The 23,120-nt window shown below is 42.5% G+C and overlaps 1 protein-coding gene and 1 non-coding gene across 3 annotated transcripts in view; both read right to left on the bottom strand.

Annotated features, from left to right (window-relative positions):
* The window catches only part of PRKCA (protein kinase C alpha), a 502,365-nt gene that overhangs the window by 159,774 nt on the left and 319,471 nt on the right, over positions 1-23,120 (bottom strand). For both annotated transcript variants that reach the window (XM_024234784.3, XM_024234783.3), the window contains exons 4-5: positions 7,733-7,844; positions 3,683-3,811 (exon numbers count right to left, since the gene is read on the bottom strand). In XM_024234784.3, coding sequence (XP_024090552.1) covers positions 3,683-3,811; positions 7,733-7,844 — 241 coding nt within the window. The remainder of the gene's footprint in view (positions 1-3,682; positions 3,812-7,732; positions 7,845-23,120) is intronic.
* On the bottom strand, positions 10,886-10,989 carry LOC112129765 (U6 spliceosomal RNA). Its single transcript, XR_002912118.1, has one exon. It is a non-coding gene; the product is annotated as a U6 spliceosomal RNA (small nuclear RNA).

Below are 23,120 nucleotides of genomic sequence, written 5' to 3'. Positions count from 1 at the left end.
GGGGCTCTGCTTAGTACCACTTGTGGTCCTTTTATACTAAAATAAGATGAGTCTGATGTCTTCTGTTTGGCTCTTTAAAAAAATTCCTAGTAACTAATGCGGGTACCTATTTTTTCTTTCTTTCTTTTTTTTTTTTGAGATGGCCTCTCGCTCTATCGCCCAGGCTGGAGCGCAGTGGCACAATCTCGGGCTCATTGCAACCTCCACCTCCCGGGTTCAAGCGACTATCCTGCCTCAGCCTCCTCCCGAGTAGCTGGGACTACATGCGCATGCTACCATACTTGGCTAATTTTTTGTATTTTTAGTAGAGATGGGGTTTTACCATGTTGGCCAGGCTGGTCTCAAGCTCCTGACCTCAAGCGATCCACCCGCCTCGGCCTCCCAAAGTGCTGGGATTACAGGTGTGAGACACCGCACCTGGCTGTAAGTACTTATTTTTCATAAATTTATCAGGTACTACAGTTATACAAGGGCATTAACATCGGGGGTTGCTGGGTGAAGGCTGTACGAGAACTCTGTACTATGTGTGCAACTTTTCTGAAAATCTTAAATTACTTTAAATTAAAAATGTTAAAGATGCAATTACTAATTAGTTATTTCCTTGAGCCTGACTTTCCATACTTAAGATTGGATTCCCTTCACACACACAACTGTACTTTAAAAATAGATTCCAATTCTTATGGATACTGTCATCAAAATATCTTCTCTCTGCATCTGCCATTTAAATATTTAGCCATCCAATTTACCATCTGTGTGACTCTGGGTGAGTCACTTCATTTCCTTGTGTCTCCATTTCTTCATTTATAAAGTAAGGATGATAAAGTCAACTTCTTCACAGATTTGAATAAAAGTTAGTACATAAAGTACTTAGAAAGTGGTCCTGTGGAGGAAGCACTGAATAGCTGTGAGCTGCTGCTACTATTTGCTGTGGTCTGAATTCATATCTTCAGACTGGATTCCCGGTGTGATAGTATTAAGAGGTAGGGCCTTTGGGAAGTAATCCTTTCAGGATAACCTTCATCCAAACGCAGAGCCTTATAAAAGAGATGACAGGGAGCAAGTTCGCTCCTTGCACCATGTGAAGACACAGTGAGAAGTGCCATCTATGAAGCAGAGACGGAGCCTTCACCAGACACTGAATCTGCTGGGGCCTCGATCTTGAACTTCCCAGCTTCCAGAATTGTGATACATAAATTCCTATTATTTATAAGTAACCCAGTCTAAGGTATTTTGTGATAGCTGCCTGAATGGAATAAGACATTTATTATTATTATTATTATTATTAAACTTGCTGAATTCACATTCCTAGAGTGGAGCTATAGCTCTACAAAATTTTTTAAACTAATTCTCAAGGGACTTGGCCCAGATAATTGGCGTAAGTAATACTGGCTGGCTTTCACATGTAAAAAGTCGACGTCCAACCCAGTGAAAGGTCTTGTTCCTTAAGCTGATTCTACAATTGTGAGTCAAGTTCAACTCTTGGCAATGGTAGAGGAATTAGCCTGATGTAAGCTCTAGCACGATGAGGCCTGACCTTTGTCTTCCACCTGTGTACCTGTGCCACCCCAGCCAGGGCATCTGTGCCTCTCTGTGCAGTTTTAGATCTGCAAGGCTCTTGAGGTTTATAGGAGAGACTGGAAGGTTCTGGCAGTACCATATGGTTGCTGCTTTTATTACAGAAGATGGCACAGGGCGTGTCCAGCATGCAGAGCACGTGTTTTGCTTTATCTAGAAACACAAAGAATGCCAGCTAAACATTTCAGGCATTCTTGCCTTACAGCGAGCCATAAGGTAGCCACATGCAAACCCATAATTAAACTCTGAATATTCACCTGTGATGTCTATTCTACTGCCAACAGTAGTAGCTTTGGAAATAAAGGAAAAGGTAAGAAAAGCATAGACATGTTTAGCCCATAGGCATTCTACTTTATGCTCCTTGATCCCTTACCACCTATGGAGACTAGGTTTTATGGTAATTTTCCCCTCGACTGCAAAATCTGCTCCCCCCCATACATGGTTTTGACAATGTGGAAGCCTTAGTAGGAAAGAGAAACAAGAGCAAGGCTGTGACGTTGCAGAGGGGTCTCATGGCCTAGCTCATGGCCGCCGAGGAACACCATCTTCCTCTGGGCAGAGAGCATCAGTGCCCAGTCAGAGGGGCCCTGGCTGTCAGATAAGGGCAGAGTGGATTCCAAGGACAGCATCAGCCCATTAAAAAGAAATGCAGGTGACAACCACAGCCCCAAAGGCAATGGCACAATAGGGATGGTCTTGAGAAAATAAAAGAATTTCTCTAAAAACTACAAAAAGTCAGAAGGGATTCTGTATCTATGATAGGGATTTCATTCCCAATTCCATTTTGACCATCAGCTATAGCTGGTTTCAAGGTTATCCAGAGGCAAACTGTTACCCTCTCCCAGCGATACCTTGGAATCCTTTGGTTTTCTCTGAGTTCTTACCTGAGAGGACAGCTCTGGTTAGAACATTTGCTTATCTTTCAAAGGAAAAACCTGAGGATGTTTCCAAAAGTAAGCTTTTCTTTGGAAGTCCCCACCTTCCCCTTTTTTTCTTAAACAGATCCTCCTAAGCCCTTCTTCTATGATGTTTTCTGTTATCTAAACATAATAGATTAGCATCAGTCTTTCCATGTTTATGATAGCTTCAAATTCCTAGATACGGAAGGAAGATACCTTTGCTGATCAAATGAAAATGAATGCCCTTGTCAACAAGAGTAATGTATACAGTTGGTCCCTCAGGGACCCCCAAGTGCAAAGAAATAGGCTGATGCCTGAGAGCTGAACCATTGAGTTCTGGTACCGAGAACTCAAGTCATCTTGAGGACACGGGATGGGTCCTAGGCCAATAAGACTCCAGGATAACTTGACTGAGTGTGCTGATGAACCGAAAGTGGATTTGGTGGGAAAACCAAAGGAAAAAGTCATGCTGTGGCAGAGCCCACCCAGAAACAGCCCTGAGGAGGGAGTAACCAGGCCCGTGGATAGGGAATTCCGATCCCATAGCCAGGCTGTTTGTAGGAGGTGTGGTAATTACAAGCACAGTATCTGGAGTCAAATGCCTCCATTCCTATCCCAGCTCCTCATTAACTGTAACACTGCAAGTTATTGATCTCTCTGTGCCTCAGTTTCCTTTTCTGGAAAATGAGGCTAATAACCAGCTAGGTGTCAGGTCTAGATAATTAATCTATGTGAAGTTGCTAGCACCATACCTAACACAGAGGAAGCAAAAGCACTCAACGGCTGTTGCCATTGCTGAGGTGGATTTATTGGGCCATCACAGCCCAATGCCACAAAACACCTGGGTCATCCATCCATTCGCCTCCCCTTGTTCTAGTTCCATTCCCTCCAACAGCATTTTGATTAAGTTGCTCCCCTGACCCCCTGTCACCGGGAGGAGAGTACACGGGCCATGCTGTCAGAATAGCCCAATCCACACAGTGGTTCTGACTTTGTGTGACATTGAGTATTTGGGAATTTGGGTGTACAGACCCATCTCCTGGGAGGTGTATTAACCCGAGGGCTCAGAGGGCTGAGACAGTGATGGTTCCACCAGAGCACCTGCCTCTCCAGAGGCATCCAGCCCAGCCCCCACCCTGCCTTAATATCAGCGTAACCTTCATCCAAATGCCTGCCCACGATGCTGCTCTGGGATGAGCAAGCCTTACCTGTGACATGGAGCTTTTCGTCAGCAACCTCAGCCTTTAGGTAAATCCGCCCCCTCTTCTCAGTGTGATCCATTCCGCAGAGGCTGGGGACATTGATGACGCATTGCTTGTGAACGTTCATATCGCAGGCTGTGAATCAAGAAAGGAGAGGGTGAGCTGGGCATATGGACTCCAACCACCGCTCCTCAGTGTTTTGGTGCATGAGCAGAAGTGAAAATGAGTTACCCCCAACTCGATACTTTGCTATAATGTTTTTGGTGACATAAAGAACTGTTAGCAGATGTCCTGTACAGCACAGGCTTCATGTGAGTGACAATATCCTTAAAATACTCATACCATATTTGCTCAGTCTTCACTGAAGCAAAATATCCCAGCTTAGCCTTCTGTGATTGTTTCAAATATTTAACAGTATACAAAATTCACACAGGTAAATATGTACAAAGCTCGGCTTAATTAATATTTTATGTACACAGAGGCAAAATAATATGAAAATGTTAAACATAGGATTTATTTTTTTTCTTCAGACAGGGTCTCCTTTTGTCTCTCAGGCTGGAGTGCAGTGGCATAATCCTAGCTCACTGCAGCCTTGAACTCCTGGGCTCAAGCCGTCCTCCCACCTAGGCCTCCTAAAGCACTGGGACTACAGATGTGAACCACTGTACCCAGCTTAAACATAAGACTTTTTGCTAATGAATTCTTTATGCCATTCTGGGCTTATCACTGAGAAAGAGTGAAAATCTGTGGATTGAGTATAGAAAATTCATTAAATTTTCCTTTCCTCAGCTAACCCTGTATTTTCAACAAGGTTTAAGTACATTGCCTGTGTTTTTCTCCCCAAAGAACCTGTATTTGATATTTTAAACCTGTCTTCAAATATTTAAATACCATTCCAAGTAAAACAAATACCCGCCTAGCATGATCAGCCATTCCTTACAGCTGACATTATGTGGGTGAGACAAGGGGAGGATAAAAAAAGATCAGTATTATTGCAATGAACCAAAGAAACCCTGAAAAGAATCCTGTGTGCCGGAAACAAACAGAAGACTGTGTGTGGGTGTTCCAGCTCGATCACCCTTGTACCTTTAGGCTTCCAGAAGGAGGGAAGGCCACCGGAATCCTCGCAAATCCTTGCCAGGACGCTAATACAGTTATTCTGTAATCATCAAGGTGGGGTCTTCCTCTCCGTTTCATTTTGAGTGTTTAATTTTAACATGAGCAAGTAAATTGGAAAAAGCATCATGAATAATGTATACTGGTCCGATTAAACACTGACAGCAGAATGATGGACATACTGAGGAAAGAACAATTAGCTAATTCACAAATGTGGATGCTATTAGGCTTCTATTTCCAAGGCTAACTGTTCAAAATTCTACACCTCGAATTTAGCCAATATAAAGGCTCCTGAAAAGCTGTGTTATGAATATCGCTTGTGTTAACCATGTCATGTCTTTAAGTGTCAGGGCAAAATTTGCAATGTGAAGCCAGTAAATGCCAGAGCCTCTGGAAAGCACAGAGGCAACGGAGAGGGGACGGGAGGTCAAAGTGCACTGGGCCGTGTTGCAGTCTCCGCTGTGTATCTTGGGAAGCTGATTTGCTCTAATTTCATTCCCAACTCTACAAAATGAGAGGTTGGCCCACTCAAGTTGTTGTTGCTAACTCCCCCGATGCCCTGCCCCATCCCAAGTGGAACTCTATCTAGGATTGCAATTGCACAAGGTGGAAGGGCATGGGAAGAGGCTTTTTCTCTGCAGAAGTTAAAGTCAGTAGGGGTTGCAGTCCTGGGGCTCATCGGCTTGCTTTCCTCCTGTCTCCTGAAAGGAGAACAGGCGGCAGCCACAGAAGTCTTATGATTCCCAAGAAAAAGAGTTTAAAACAAAACCAAACAAAAAAGCATTGGTCCAGGTCAGCAGTTTTCAAAAATTTTTAGTAAGGAAACCATTTTGCAAACAAAGTCTAAAGCAGAATCTAATGATGTAAACCATATGAGTGTTATTTTATTAGCATAAACTCAGCTAACAAACACAAATTTATACCATTTACTTATTATAAAGACATTCAAGGATCACCAATAAAGCCCTCTGATACAAACAAAACTTTGAAACCAGTTGATGTCTCAGACCAGCCTCCACATCTCATTTATTTTCGCATTTTGTTAAAGTGGTACAGCATCCAAAAATCCTGATTCATACAGAAAACTGAGTACAAACAGGAACAGTGTCTAACGGTATGCTTCCCCATCCCAGCTGACTCTTCAGGGAAGAGGATGCTGTAGGAGAAACCTGATTGCAAGTTCTGCCCAAGGAGTGAAGGTTGAGTATGTAACACATTCGAATATTTATTTTGTTCCCAGTTTTAAAGTAGTTAAAATATATTTACAAATGCACTTAAGTTGTAAGCCCTTGCAGAACCCCTGAAAACCATGTCTTTGGAATCCTAGGGTCTCTTTTTTTTATTTTTCTAGTTTTCTGAGACCAAGTTTCACTCTTGTTTGCCCAGGCTGGAGTGCAATGGCACAATCTTGGCTCACCGCAACCGCTGCCTCCCGGGTTCAAGCAATTCTCCTGCCTCAGCCTCCTGAGTAGCTGGGATTACAGGAGACCACCACCACCCGACTAATTTTGTATTTTTAGTAGAGATGGGGTTTCACTATGTTGGTCAGGCTGGTCTTGAACTCCTAACCTCGGGTGATCCTCCCGCCTTGGCCTCTCAAAGTGCTGGGATTACAGGTGGAAATTCCAGGGTTTCTTGAAGCAAACAAACATTGCATTTGGTTGTGACGCTGTACAACTCTGTAAGGTGAAGAATCCCTGTGTCTTGAGAAACTCCACCTACTCTATAATGCTCATTTATGTTCCTTTTTCTACAGTTTGCTCCATGTAAGATACAAATATCAGCTTCTGGCCATCATAGCAAATGGCAACAGTCATTAGCAAATGGCAATAGGCTGATATTTCCACAATGCTTCCCGATCTATTAGAAAAACAGGCTCGGCAATTAACTTTTCATGTCCTAAAGGTATCAGCTTGTATTTAAACAAACACAGCCTGAGGAATCTCATACTTTAAGAATGATCAAAGCAGGTTGGGCGCGGTGGCTCACGCCTATAATCCCAGCATTTTGGGAGGCCGAGGCGGGCAGATCATGAGGTCAGGAGATTGAGACTATCCTGGCTAACACAGTGAAACCCCATCTCTACTAAAAATACAAAAAATTAGCTGGGTGTGGTGGTGGGGGCCTGTAGTCTCAGCTACTCGGGAGGCTGCAGCAGGAGAATGGTGTGAACTCGGGAGGTGGAGCTTGCAGTGAGCTGACATCGTGCCACTGCACTCCAGCCTGGGTGACAGAGTGAGACTCCGTCTCCAAAAAAAAAAAAAAAAAATGATCAAAGCAAAGGGTCTTCGTAGTTGCTTTTCTTTCCTCCTGGTAGTTGATGGAGATACACACATAACAAAAAATAACAGAAAAGGGCTGGTGTCTTGCTTGTCAGTAGTCCTCAGTGTTTTGAGCCGGGCTGATATACATTTGATTCGTCCATAAACATGCAGGGTCAGTGAACTTAAATAAGATGCTATTCTGGTTTTTATGTTCATTTTGGTTTCAGTTTTAAGAAAAGCCTACTGGATTTTTCCACAGTCCACCCACTAATTAGAGACACAGGAAGATAATGAGTACGGTTTCTTGGCTTATTTTGAAGCTATAACCAAATGTGGACCTGGCGGTGGGAGTCTTCTTTGGGGTTTGACTAGGCTATATTTTACAGTGATTGAAGACTTCAGCCACTAAAAAGAAAAAAAAAAAAGTGACAGCACCCACAAACCTCATTTATAAATCGAGTGCTTTTTGGGGGTTCATAATGAGGCAATCAAGTAGTTTAATAACCTGGAACTTTGACAGTGGAAGAATCTACACTTTGTCTGTCTGGTATATATCTGAACTAATTCTCTCTATTGAAGAGTTGGTGTTGAAAAGTTACCAAGCCTTCCTTGCTCAGCAAACCCTGAGCATGAGCTACAGAGCCTCGCTATGAACTGGAAAAGAAAACTTACTTACTGTCACATTTCATCCCTTGATGGATAAGTCCATAGAGCAGTGACCCACAGTGATCACAGAAGGTGGGGCTTCCGTAAGTGTGGATTTTGAACTTGTGCTTGCTTCTGGGGTCCTGGGAGGAAAAGAAGCACAATGCTCATTTTAGCCATGAAAGGACCATGTTTTTAGATTAAGCCAAGCTCAGGCCCCACCACTCCCCAGCCCCAAGTCAAGGTTCGATAACACCAGACTGTGCATCATTCTCTGGAGTCACACAATGGGTGGTGGCGACTTCGCCACTAAATATTTAGATATTTAATAAATATCTAAAATATTTACTGTTGTTTTTTGAGACAGAGTCTTGCTCGTCGCCCAGGCTGGAGTGCAGTGGTGCGATCTCAGCTCACTGCAACCTCCGCCTCCCGGGTTCAAGCAATTCTCCTGCCTCAGCCTCCTGAGTAACTGGGATTACAGGCATCCGCCACGACGCGGGTATTTTTGTATTTTTAGTAGAGACGGGGTTTCACCATGTTGGCCAAGCTGGTCTTGAACTCCTGACCTCAGGTGATCCACCAACCTTGGCCTCCCAAAGTGCTGTGATTACAGGCGTGAGCCACCACACCTGGCCCGCATCATGTTTTAATATAATGAATACCTATGTTTCCTCTCTTTATGGGGTGAAATTTGCACAGACCACAGTTTCCACCAAAGCTATTACTTCTGGAGCTATGGTCACCAAAGCCCTAGGGGACAAGCACAGTGTTTTAAACAACTTGGCATCTCTGTCTCCCCAGTGCCTAGTGCAGGCTGGGGCACGAGTAGACACAAAATCGGTGTGTTTGTGAAGTTAACGGAACAACCCTAAATGGATCATTCAGGAGATCTCCTCTTGGACAGAGTATCCAGAAATACAATACACTGTGAAACCAGATCTACATCCAAACTGACAGGTACATTTTCCAGCTTCTGCACCATCTCCAAAGTATTTTATGCTTTTTATAGGGAAACTCAGCATGGTCAGATGAAAATCGTAAAGGCACTGAAATTACGCTTCCTCATAGCCCACTGCAATTTCATTACCTTCTCTAGCATACCACATAGAGCACCAAAGGTGCAACCAGACATCTTTTTTCTTTAGATTTTTAAGCTTTTGTTTCTCAACTCACAGATTATGGATAGGGAAGAAAAATGATATACAGAAGACCATCATGGTTAAAGAGCGTAGATTCTGGAGTCACTGCCTGGGTTCAGGTTCCAGCTCTGCTACTACCCAGAGGCATGGCCTTGGACAAATTACTTATCTTTTCTGCCTCATCTGTAAGCTGGGAAATTAACAGCATCTGTCTTCTGTGGTTACTATAAATAAGCGCAAAACGAGTCAGTCTTTGTAAAATGCTTAGAAGAGTGCCGTATCACAGGGTAGGTAGGTACCATGCAGGTAGTGCAGACAAACGCCTCTGCTTCTGGGGCCTCTGCTTATTTATTTATTCAATTTTATTATGTTTTGAGACGGAGTCTCACTCTGTCACCCAGGCTGGAGTGCAGTGGCATGATCTTGGCTCACTGCAACCTCCGCCTCTCAGGTTCAAGCGATTCTTCTGTCTCAGCCTCCCAAGTAGCTGGGATTACAAGTGCCTGCCACCACACCTAATTTTTTTTTTTTTTTAATTTTTAGTAGAGATGGGGTTTCACCATGTTACTCAGGCTGGTCTCAAACTCCTGACATCAGGTGATCTACTTGCTTCGGCCTCCCAAAGTGCTGTGATTACAGGCATGCGCCACTGTGCCCGGCCTCCTCTGTTTATTAATATATAAAAGTAGACCAGGCACGGTGGCACACACCTGTAATCTCAGCACTTTGGGAGGCCGAAGTAGGCAGATCACCTGAGATCAGGAGTTTGAGACCAGCCTGGCCAACATGGTGACACCATGTCTCTACTAAAAATACAAAAATTACCCAGGCGTGGTGGCGCGTGCCTGTAATCCCAGCTACTTGAGAGGCTGAGGCAGAATTGCTTGAGTCCAGGAGGTGGAGGTTGCAATGAGCTGAGATTATGCCACTGCACTCCAGCCTGGGTGACAGAGCAAGCCTCCATCTCAAAAAAAAAAAAAAAAAAAGAAAAAAATAGTAGAGCTCTGAGATTCTACTCAGATGATCTATTTGTCTCCCATCCAAGTACTAACTGGACCCAACCCTGCTTAGCTTTCGATCAGGCATGTTCAGGGTGGTATGGCCATAGACTCTGCTGTTCTACTGGAACTATAAAACAATTTCGTATTCAACATGTACCTATCAGGACTCATTCCTATTAAGTTCTTCCTCTTGAATTACTCTTTGTGGCCTGAGCAGCTCTAAAGGCAGAGTGGCCATCCACTGAATTAAGCAAGACTTTAGAAGAGCAGGGTTTGGGGAAGGGCAGGAGATCCAGAGATCTACTGTAGACATAATAAGCTTGAATTAACCTTTCTCTCAGGGTTTCTCCAATGCAAAGTGACACAAAGTAGAATATTCTTGGCTGCTGACTTTCTGAGGGCCTTGGTGCTGGTGATTTCGGGGAATTCCAAAGGTGATTCTGTCAATAAGATAACTCATCTTTTGGTTGACTATGGAACCTAAACCCTAAGCCACATATATGCCAAAGGCTTGTTATGACTACTTTTTTTTTTTTTTTTTTGAGACAGAGTCTTGCCCTGTTGCCTAGGCTAGAGTGCAGTGGAATGATCTCTGCTCACTGCAAGCTGTGCCTCCCAGGTTCACGCTATTCTTCTGCCTCAGCCTCCCGAGTAGGTGGTACTACAGGCACCCACTACCATGCCTGGCTAATTTTTTGTATTTTTAGTGGAGACGGGGTTTCACCTTGTTAGCCAGGATGGTCTCGATCTCCTGACCTCGTGATCCGCCGCCTTGGCCTCCCAAAGTGCTTGGATTACAGGCATGAGCCACCGCACCCGGCCTATGACTACTTTTTAAAGACACAGATTTGAGAATTCTGAAATAGTTCAATCATACAGAGAAGTATAAAGAATAGTAAACCCCTCGTGTCTGCACCACCCAGAACTTATAAAAGTGAGCATTTTCCCCTAGTTTTTACTGCGTAATTATCCTCGTTTTACAGAGATGTTAATGACCTTCCCCAAATCACACGGTTGATGAACATCAGACCTCAGATTTTTTTTTATATGAAACGGTTCACACATTTGCACGTCATCCTTGCACAGGAACAACGCTTATCTCTGTTTCACTCCAAGTTTTGTATTTGTGCTGCTTCAGAGAACACAGACCTACAATATGACCAACATTGGATTCCCATCACAAGAGCTTTTGGAGATCTACCCAGAATGAAGATCTGGCTCTCAATATATTTACAACGCATTTTTATATTTGCAACATATATATATATATTTGGAAACAAGTCCACCACCTGTTTTTGTAAATAAAATTTTATTGGAAAACAGACATGCTCCTTTATTTCCGTATTTTCTTTGGCTACAATGGCAGAGTTGAGTAATTATGACAGACTGTGGGCCACAAAATCTAAAATATGTACTATTTGGGTCCTTTTAGGAAAAGTTTGCCAAGCCCTGCTTTAGGACAAGGGTTTTCAAAGCATGGTTCCTGCACAGCATCACATCACCCGGAACTTGTTAGAAAGGCATTGTATTTAGTCCTTTCCCAGACCAACCGAGTCAGAAACTCTGGGGGTGGGGCCTCACAGTCTGTGTTTGAGCAGATCCTGCCAGTGATCCTCGTGTCGGCGGACACACTAAAGACTGGAAAACCACTGCTCTAGAAGGTCATTCAACAAATTTTTAGTAAGTGTGTCACAGGTGCGAGGTGAGTACCTAGCACCTCTATGTGTAGATGATTAATGATATCCTTGAGGCAGGTCAGTGGTTTACCTCCTAAATGTCTCTCTCAGGGTGTGAAACATCAACATCTTCCTTGACAGGTTATTTCTTCTAGAAGCAGTAGTTGGGTCCACAGTCTGAAGTATGGCCTTAGACTTCCACCATTAGGGAAGCCCACCACTTTTCCCAGGATCCCAGGACATCAGGAAGAATGTTCAGGGAGTAGGTTGGTGCCAGAACCAATTAAAAGTACCTGTGTTGACAGGAAAGGTTGCGTCCTACAGTGCAGAGGGCACAGAACATGCCAGGGGAAATGAAGGAACCAGTTTTCCCTGCAGAAACGAGGCATCAACAAACGGCACTAAATAAATAAAGAATGGCAGCTTGCATGGAGCCCTCAGGAGTATGTGTGTGCCAGGCAGCCCCAGGGTGGTTGTCATACCAGTTGGTTGTCACATAGATCTCCACTGACATGGCACACAGGCAACTCACTTTTCAGGGAAACCTAAGGCTTACTCATGCAACAGCCATATGGCGCCTTCAGGCTCTCACCGTTTGGAGGTGTAGGAAGAGAGGAAACCATCGCTTCCACCTCCTGCCTAAGTCTGGAGAACCAGCAAGTCTTGGAGTTGTCACACCCCAAAATTACATGTGGCCAAAGATCCTGGCTATGAATTACAACAATGACAGTAATAATAATAGCACCAGCTGTTTGTTGATCAGCAAGTGTGCACAGGTACTTTACAATAACCAAGATCTTTGTTTAGCACAAGAGAGTCTCCTATGAGAAGAGCACTTAGCAGGACTGTGGAGACCTGTGTTCTGACCCCAGTCCCGGCACAAACTCTTACCTTGGAAAAGTCACGTCATTTATTTATAAAGCAGAAATAAAACCAATCTGCCCGTGTCATGGGCAAGCGGTGACACTCAACTTAGGGAATATAAGAGAAAGACTTTGCAACCTGAAAATCCTTAGACAAATACAAGCAATTATTATTATTATTGTTACATTATCCTTAGGAGCAAACTTCAAGGTGCCCAGGGTTTCCCCAAAGTACTTTAGTGACTTGGGCCTGGATGGGGAGGAACAGGGCTCCCCATCCTCAGGGCTAATCACCCTCAGGCTTCATAGGTGGTCAGAGTGAAGGCCAAGCTGGCAGAAGTCAAGGGACTTCCTCCCAGGTCCCACATTCCCGACTTCTGCACCCCATGCCTGGACTTTCAAGCCAGTCCTCTTGGCAAACGCCCTGAGTGGTGTTTTGTGAAACCGTCTGCTAACCCAAACCACCTCTTGCACCGTCTCAATTATATGGATGATGCCATTTCTTGCACTGCAGCAACGGGATGCAGGAGCATGGAAACTCTTTTCCAGTCTAATTAATCTCACCTAGTCTGACAAAAGAAACCACAGTGTTAGCGACAGAGCTGTGAGTCATGAAGATCTGCAGAGAGCAACTCGTCCTAAAAACTCCCCAGGCTCGCTGTGTTTCTATCAATAGCCTCTAAATAGTGATGCATTTTACTTCTGTGGGCCCTGATTTCCTCATCTGGAGCCTAAATGTACTGGGTGGGATCAGCATTTTTGAAACATCAGGTGGTGCCTAAGAATGCTGAGGATGGAGGCAGGAGAAGGCAGAAGAGGGAGACCATTGCTAAAATTAAAGTTGAAAACAACTGGACTAGATAACCTCTTTAATTCTTTTTTTTTTTTTAAAGCTATTTAATTTGAAATAATTTAAGACTCACAAGAATTTGCAAAAATAGTACAGACTGTTCCTTCATACTCTTCATCCAGCTTCCCCAGTGATAACATCTTACATAACCACGGCACATTTGCAGACCCAGGACAATGCTACAATACCATTAACTAAACTACAGAGTTTAGGGTTTCATCAGATTTTACATGCCTAAGTCCAATGCAAGAGCATTTACTGTACTACATATGCATTAAATATACTGTTTACTGAATAGAGAATACAGTAATATTGGCTGGTGAAATACACTAACTCAAGTAGAACAGCACCAAAGGAACATCTGTTACTTCTTCATTAAATATATAACCCGCTGATCTCATGTTAAGGAGTCGTGGGAGGATGAGTCTAAAGATTTATCTGAAAAGCAGAATTAGGAAGCTTTTCTCTAAGTAAAGGAAACACACTGCTGTTTCCAAACCTTTCTGACCCGTTTTTCAAAACAAAATCATTTCAAGGCACAGGCTGAATGAGAGCTCAGGCAAAGTGTGGCGCCTGCCTGGGCCATGAGGGATTGAAAGGTGGGTAAGGCTTGTGGCTTCCAGGTGATGCCTGTGACCTGGATGGACAGATAAAGTGAACACCACAATACCAGGGCACAAGCTGCCCCCACTGGCCCAAGAGTAGGTCTCCTGATAGCTACCAAATTCATCAAATTCATCAGGCAAATGATCAGAGCAGCCTCAGGATCCTTTCCTACATCTATAAACCTGGACATCTGATCTTTCTCTTCGGTGAGTCCCAGATGGCAGGCACCCTGGCATCTCTCATCTGTGTCTTCATTTCGGCTCCTGCCTCCACCTGCCAGGACTCCACCTGCTGAAACACTTGAAAAGTCAATATCAAAGTCTCCTTCCTCCTCTAGGAAGTCTCTCCAGATGTCAATACCAGTTACAATTTCTCTCCTTCATCTGACCTTTCAGAGCATTTTATTTCTGTCTTTTGCATGCCACTTAACATATTCTGCCATTTATGATAATTATGATTCTGTCTACCTCCCCTTTAATTTTTCATCATTTATCTCTCACCTCCCACACACAGAGGACTGACATGACAGTCTAACAGGGAGGAAAGAGAGGTCCTAAAGGATGTTGCTGAACTGAGGATTAAGTATTAACTTTATCTCTGAGCTTCCTGGAAACCAAGGTAAAAAGAGGAAAGTGACATTAATAGGTTCCTCTTGAACTGCAAAACTACCTGAATGTAGAAGTTTGTCTTTGTATCCTCTGAAATCATTTTATCTCCTACATGGTAGATCTTCAATAAACGTGTGTGAAAGCAACTATTAAATCCTTAACAAAGCACACTTTCATCACTGTGCACCAAAGGGCTGTAGATGGTCATCCAACAGATAAGTTACAGCAAAGTCTGACTAGACTTAGGGCCACAAAGAAATATCTGGTGCACACCAAGTCTTCACTATTACCAAGTTAATAACATTTTCCTTTTTAGTGAAATACACGTTCATCTTCCTTTTTAGTTCTCCAGGAACTGGCAGCCTGTCATTAAGTGCAGTGTGAAACCTGCTGTCATATGTCACAAGCCTGACATTATATGATAACGAAAGAGGGAAAAATACAGCTCAGACACTTCTGTCATATATGTGATTGGGAGAAAAAAATGAAGGCTTTGAGCTAATCACTTTTCATAGGCACAAATAAAGTCTAACCTACCAATCTAAATCTAAACCTCTTAGAAAAAAAATGACAAGTGAAAAATTCAAATTCTATTGAAAGCATCCGCTGGCCTGTTTCTCATTTCTTAGTTTTATAATATAGCAACTTAATTAGTCTTCCTTGGAAACATTTCTCAACATTTCTACCAAGATTTTCCAAAGTCTCTCTTTATCACCATCATCATTACCACTATCATTTGCAATTTGTTAAAATAAACACATGGATCTACACTGTGCAGAATTCGGATGCTGACCAGGCGTCACATTTCCCAGATGCATTCTTGTTGTGTCTATAGCCATCTGGAAGTCATATTCTAGGTAAGTCTGCAAACGCAGTAGTCGAGGCTGGAGACTAATCTAGCTATGTGCAGTGTGAAACCTCTAGAGGAGTTAATGCTCCTTTCACACCAGGAGGCAGGCAACCAATGATGTTTTTGATGAGGATGTTCATATTTGAACTGACATCACTGCACATGTGCTTTTAATGCAATGAGTAAAATAATGGCAGGGTTTTGGTTAGAGGTCATCCTGGCTTGAATTTTCCACCCATATGTGAATGCCTCCAAAATGCCCCATAGGTCTCTCTTGAAGGACCAAACTGTCTGTCATTGAGGGCTGGGGGTTCAGGCTTTAAGGGTTTCTGGAAAAGACTGTTTTTAACCAACAGAAGCTCTGCGGTGCAACTTCCTCCAGCAGCCAGAGCAGTATGGCTCCTTGAAGCTGCCCCCCTCTAAGTACCAAGGGAAATTCTCTGCTGTCACCATCTGATGTGTTCTCATGAATCATGCTTGTAAGCCAAGCTTGGGTCTAAATGTCACCCACATGCTGACTATATGAGAAACACCCAAAACACTGCTTCAAGGGCAAATCTAGCCTCATTACTGCGATCTTAAATTTCTTAAGAAATTTAGGGAAGTAGGAAGCAGTTTTTTTTTTTTTTAACTCTATGATATAAAAAAAGACCTATTTAAAATTTTTTTGGTTAACATGAGAGTATTACCAAAACCAGGTCATACGATCAGGGTGGTTGCATGTAACTTGGGGACCACCGTAATTATGACATTGTGTATCATGTACTCAGCAAGGCTGCCATGCCCCTCTCAGGCTGCTGGGTCTGCCTGGCCCACTCTCCATTTGGGCTTAGGATCGCACTTGGCCTCTGACCATACTGGTCTTGCTGGATGTTTCCTTTTCTAAGAAAGAGCGAAAGAAATTCCGTTTTTGGTGACGCTCATTAATTTTTGATCTGCAATGTAACATTTCAGTTTATTCTGGTGAATAACACTCATCTATACAGTTGGATGAACCTGTCAAACCAGGTTTTGCTAGTAGGTTTCTTATGAGTCCTTTGCCCAACTATGCAAGATGCTGTAATCATTCAATAGGAAGCAATAAATTATTTTAAAAATTCTAGATAAATCTCTATCAGCAAGGCAATGGCTAAATAAACTGTAATATATTTATACTATGGCTATGGAATACTCCATGGCAGTTAAATCAAATGAGATAGATCTTTCTGTAAAATCATGGACAGATCTCTAAGATATATTATCTAATGAAAACAGCAAGCCACAACACAAGACATAAAATATAATGACTTTTATGTAAAAAACAGAAACAAGCACTTTGGGAGGATCGTTTGAGCTCAGGAGTTCAAGACTAGCTGGGGCAACATAACGAGACCTCATTTCTACTTAAAAAAAAAAAAAAAATTAGCTGGGGGTGGTGGCCTATGCCTTTAGTCCCAGCTACTCAGGAGGCTGAGGTGGGAGGATTGCTTGAGCCCAGGAGGTCAAGGTTGCAGTAAGCCCTGATCATGCCACTGCACTCAAGCCTGGGTAAGAGAGCAAGACCCTGTCTCAAAAACAAAAACAAAAACAAACAAAAAAACACAAAAAGCCCCCTCCTCTGAACAGTAAGACAGCTTTTTTCTAGATTGATAAATAAGTAAATGACTCTGGGAAAGTGTGGGGACAGATTAGGTTCAGAGATGAAAGTAAATGGAGACTTTTAACATTATCTGAAAAGATTTAAGTTAAAAAATAAATCCATACACTATCTATGTAACCCAAATTACCATGAAGTCCAGCTGAATACACTGGCTATATTCTGGCTGCTTCATGAGACACCACTGGGGGGAAAGCCTAGCATGCTGGAGGAACTGGGGCGCAACCATCTCATCTCACTACACAGGGGCTTTGTTGGCAGTTTCTCTACCAATCTTCAGAGGAAGGTGTCTATGTGAAGGCACTATGAAGATATTTAATACCACAAGCCACCAATACAACTCTTAATGAAAAGCTATTATTAAGACCATCTTCCTATTCCATAATATATCTTATTCGTTAACATCTCAAGACATTGTTTTATGTCCAGTTTTTGCTCCATCATCAATCAACTTTAAACAAATTTATTTTTAACTTTTGTGAGTACATAGGTGTATATATTTACGGGGTACATGTCATGTTTTGATACAGGCATGCAATGTGAAATAAGCACATCACGGAGAATGGAGTATCCATCCCTTCAGACATTTATCCATTGAGTTACAATCCAATTATGCTCCTTAAGTTATTTTAAAATGTGTAGTAATTATTGATTATAGTCACCCTGCACAACTTTTAAATTTCAAAAACCTTTGATGGTTTAATATGGAATTCTGATATTAAAAAAAGATAAGCTAGGTGCAGTGGCGCATGCTTGTGATCCCAGCTATTTGGGAGGCTGAGGCAGAAGGATTGCTTAAGCCCAGGTGTTCAAGGCTGTAATGCCCCATGATCATGCCTGTGAACAGCCACTGCACTTCAGCCTGGGCAACATAGTGAGACCCTGTCTCTAAAGTAATAGTAATAAAAATAAGATGTTTAAAATGTGTAAGTATTCAAATCACAAACCCTAAACATAACTCATTTAAAAATAAGGTTATTTCCTAGGTATCTATCAATTTCTTCATTTTGCCTAAAAAAATTATTTACTGTGCACCTACTATCTGCCAGGTGGTGTGCCCACCATGTGAATACTCCAGGTGTGGCTCAGGTCCTATCTAACTTGGAAGAGACTAGGTTATACTGTTAACAAATCACTTCTAATTTTCAGTGGCTTCCCACAACAAAAATTTATCTCACTTTTCACTTAGGGACTTTAGCAGTCACTATCTAGGATATATGCAATCTCACAGCAGAGGAAAAAAAGAAATGGCAGAGTACTCAACGGCTCATGTATCTCCTGCTTGGAAATGGTGTCACCATTTCTGTTTGCATGTCACTGGCCAAAGCAAGGCACATGGCCAATCTGGAAGTCAACAGGGCAGGGTGTAATATCCTCCCCAGAAGGGGACAACAAATATTTTAAACAATAATACAATCTACAATGGCCCTCAGAAAGCTTAGTATCTACTGCCGTTTTATATTATTCAGTAAAGAACCACAGGATGGGTTAGGACTTCAAACTTTGAAAGCTTGTAGGTTTGAGTTCAACTGAAAATAGTTTCAAGTTGGTGATGCCCAATGAAACCGTCCACCTTGTAGATGTAATTTTAGCTTAGCAACAAAGCAGTACCAAACAACCTCAAAATCTCATTGGCCTAGGTTTATTTCTCACTCATGTTATATATCAGGAGCTTCAGGGAAGGAGCACCTGTCTACTTATTCCAGGACCTAGGGATGAAGGAACAACTGCTATTTGGGACACGCTATTCTCATGGCAGAAGAAAGGAAAAGCAAGAGGTGAAACTGAACGACAGTCTGTCAATGCTTCTTGAAGCAGCTAAACTTCACTCCCTTGGGCCAAGACTGACCCTAGGTTGAGGATGCTCTGCATCCAGGGAGGGGCTACAAGTCACATAGCAATGGGTAGGACCTATGATCATCAGAGAGGTAAGGGAACAACTAGTGGGGGGCAATAATACAATATTCCACAGATATTCCTGTATGTCTTTCTCTACGCTATCTACTTAGTATTTAAGTACATACTTACACTATATACTTAAATCATGTTTTTGTTCCAGTTTTTGTTTCAAGGATAAATCATTATTTTTCTTTTTCCTATTGTCATACTGATTCCTCTAAGGAAAAAGTCATTCAAATATTGTATTTCTTTGCCCATTCAATTGGGGGTACTGACTACTTTAACTAGCTTTATGGTAACTCTGAGAATAGTAATCTTTTCAGGAATAGCTCACATTTTTAAAAAATGTTATTTAAAACATTTATTTTGAAATAATTTTAGACTCACAAGCCGTAAAAATAGCACAGAGAGTTCCCATGGACCTTTCACCAGCTTACTCCAATAACAGCATTATACATAACCATAGCACATGATCAAAACCCAGAAATGGACACTGGCCCAATGCTATGAACAGACTGTATATGGATTTCACATGTGCTCATTGTATAGGAGGGTATGTATGTGTAGTTCTGTGAAATTTTATCACATTCATATTCATGATACGGAACTTCCCATCTCCACAAAGAAGCTCCCCCATGCCACCCCCTTTATAGTCATGCCGTCCCCTCCCCTAACCCCTGATAACCACCGATCTATCCTCTATTAAAATTTGATACCATTTTTTAAGCACCAAATAATGTTTATGCTAATTACAGACTTGGTTAGTTCCAATACCATAGTTGGAAAGGAACGTAAAATAGGAATACAAGAAGCATCTAAATTATGCAAACCTCTGCCAGCCCTGTACAAAGTGATAAGTCTCCTACAAGAATTCATGGCCAAGTCTGTACAACTATCTGAGAACAAATCAGAGATAAACAAAAACACATTTATTCAGAGTCTGCAAGATCCCATCATTTTAATTTAGTAAAAACAGGATCAGGTCATTGTGTGAGGTACCCTGTCTGCTACTCTGTGATGATGTGGGTCAAATTTTGAAGCCTGCTCTTTGGTAGTAGGGAGCTAATATGACTGGGATTCTGCACTCATTTTTTCACGAACTTTGAATAGTATAACATTATTTGCAAGAGCGCTGATTTTTATGCCTCACTATAATGTCGTAAGATTCCCCAGCAGCTGGTATTTGTTCATCTATTAAACACACAGAGGAGGCAGAAGGTGTAACCATGTTTTTTTCTCGACTGCCAAGTCCAAATGGACAGGACTGTCTCCGACCTTCACCCTGACTCCTCATTACTTCCAGTAGATATTTCCCAAGCAGCAACCCCTCTTACCCATGTTAAGAGAAATTTTATTTCTTTTCTTTTTTTGTTTTTGAGTTGGAGTTTCACTCTTGTTGCCCAGGCTGGAGTGCAATGGTGCAATCTTGGCTCACTGCAACCTCCGCCTCCCAGGTTTAAGCGATTCTCCTGCCTCAGCCTCCTGAGTAGCTGGGATTACAGGCATACGCCAACACGCCTGGCTAATTTTTTTGTATTTTTAGTAGAGACGGGGTTTCCCCATGTGGTCAGGCTGGTCTCAAACTCCTGACCTCAGGTGATCCGCCCACCTTGGCCTCCCAAAGTGCTGGGATTCCAGGTGTGAGCCACAGCGCCCAGCAAATTTTATTTATTGATGTTCAATGATCTTTCTGGTTATAACCTCACTTTAAAAAACAATGTGCAATTTATGGTAAAATAGTATTCTAGTAATTTGTTACTAATTTTGTATTGTTTAGGTCACATGTTCTTTTAAGTAGGTAAAACCATACTTGCTGTAACAAAACTAGAAAAGGTAGTTAAGTAGAAAGAAGTATATATACATTAACATTTTGGTAGATATCATTCAAGAAAGATGAGAGAGAAAAAAGAGAGAGAGAGAGGTTGGTCTGTAGCTTTTTAAAAAATCTAACAGTTTATGTTAAACATTTTTCCATGTCATTAAATATAAATCAGTGCCACATCTTACTGTGTGATATTTCATCATACATTCGCACTATAATGGATTTAATCAACCCCCAATTCCTAAACATTTAGGTGATTTTGTTTTTCACTGTTATGGATAACACTACCATGAGCATCTATAAGCACACACTGTGCAAGCGTCTTATCAGTTCCCAAGGATAAAAGCCAGAAGTGGAAATCTTGAGCCAAAGAGGTGAACATAAAATATTAAAAGCAAAAGCTATCCACCGAGAGGCAGAGGTCTGTTTTTGATCAAGCTGCTTGTGGTTGTGCTGGACGCTTGCTGAGCCTGCTGGAATAAGCTTGCCAGTAACCAGTTTTACATCTTAGCTAAAAAGTGATATGTTAATTCTTGGTTTTTCTCCATTTTTGTTAGGCTTGGGCATTTGGCCGTGCATGAGTTAGGTGCCCCCACCAACCCCATCTGCTCAGTGACTGCTCAAAGCCTCCACAAATTGATGGTTGAGCCTTTCTTCTCTTCAACTGCAGCAAGCCATTCTCTCCTCAAAGATGCACTTGATCTTTTATTGATATCCCTTCATTCCTTTTCTAAAACCAGGAATTGAGAAACTATGAAGGTTCAATTTTTTTGGGGGGGGGATACTGAATTTCCAACCATGTGTTAGTTAAGGATGGCTGGTAGGAAGCCGTAAAACAGGAGAACCTGACAGACGAAACACTCACACACACTCACACATAGTTCTAGACTGCTATTGGCCTCTTTGGCACTTAGTTTTACATTGATCCACTGGATTCAGTTTTATAGCTGTGACTGGGTAAAACATACTTCCACCTTGGACATCACTCGTGAAAAGCACCATCACAAGTATAGTTGCACTGTCCGCTAGCACCTGCCCTTCCACGTCTCACTTTGCACTTCTCAGCATCTCTACATTTGTTTGTGTGCTGGTGGTCACAGAGCATGCAAAAGTATCACATGGATGTATTCCTTCCTCCCTCTCTCCCTCCTTTTCTTTAAACAATAGAAGGCAACACTAATGCACTTTCCCTTGTGGCGGTAAATGCATCCTGAGCAATGCCTCCCAGAACTCAACCTGAAGAATAATGACCAAAATAGTACTCTTTGATACATTCCCCCCCACCCCCACACCCCAGGACAGCATCGGAGACTTCCAATCCTACATCTTAACCCACCGGCATGGTTTGCTTAGCTGTTAAAAAATTTTGAAGTTTGCCTTTAGGATGGCAGAAACCTACTGTGCACATTTGAAATTCACCTTTCTAGGTTGTTTTTTAAAGCAAAACAAATACCTAATAAAAATATCTCTGCAAATATGCTAATATTTCTACATGTAGCAGACAGTTGTGTTGAAATAAAGGCAGACATTCCGCACTGTTTCCCACAACAAATGTCTAGTCTTTAGAGCTTACTTCTCTGCTCTGCAGAGGGAGGTTATGACATGGTGGCTGGAATAAAGGGGAGAGGGAGGGATGTGGCATTTAAGTGCATTTCTGTGGATACCTCTAGTGAGAATGCTCTTTTTGAGACTAGAGAAATACTGTAACTGCTACTGTTCCAAATTATTGTTTTTCCTATTAGCCACTTTAAACTTAGAATAACTCAACATTTAAAAGAAAAAATGGCGGGCCGCGATGGCTCATGCCTGTAATCCCAGAACTTTGGGAGGCCCAGGGAGGTGGATTACTTGAATCCAGGAGTTTGAGACCAGCCTGGCCAACATGGCAAAACCCTGTCTCTACCAAAAATACAAAAACTAGGCTGGGCGCGGTGGCTCATGCCTGTAATCCCAGCACTTTGGGAGGCCAAGGCGGGCGGATCACAAGATCAGGAGATCGAGACCAGCCTGGCTAACACGGTGAAACCCTGTCTCCACTAAAAATACAAAAAAAATTAGCCAGGCATGGTGGCGGGCACCTGTAGTCCCAGCTACTCGGGAGGCTGAGGCAGGAGAATGGCGTGAACCCAGGAGGTGGAGGTTGCAGTGAGCCAAGACCACGCCACTGCACTCCAGCCTGGGGGGCAGAGTGAGACTCTGTCTCAAAAAAAAAACAAAAACAAAAAAAAAACAAAAACTAGCCAGGCATGGTGGTGTGTGCCTATGGTCCCAGCTACTTGGGAGGCTGAGGTGGGAAGATTGCTTGAGCCTGGGAGGCAGAGGTTCCAGTTAGCCAAGATCGTGCCACTGCTGGGTGACGGAGTGAGACTGTCTCAAAAAAAAAAAAAAAAAAAAAAGAAAAAGAGAAAGACAAAAGAAAAAAGGAAATATAACCAAACCAAATGGTAGCCTTTGGGCTCTTGCAAC

Source organism: Pongo abelii, chromosome 19 (genome assembly GCF_028885655.2).
Source record: "Pongo abelii isolate AG06213 chromosome 19, NHGRI_mPonAbe1-v2.0_pri, whole genome shotgun sequence".
NCBI lineage: Eukaryota > Metazoa > Chordata > Mammalia > Primates > Hominidae > Pongo > Pongo abelii.
The sequence above is the reverse complement of the archived record's forward strand: the minus strand, read 5'-3'. Positions and strand labels throughout refer to the sequence as shown.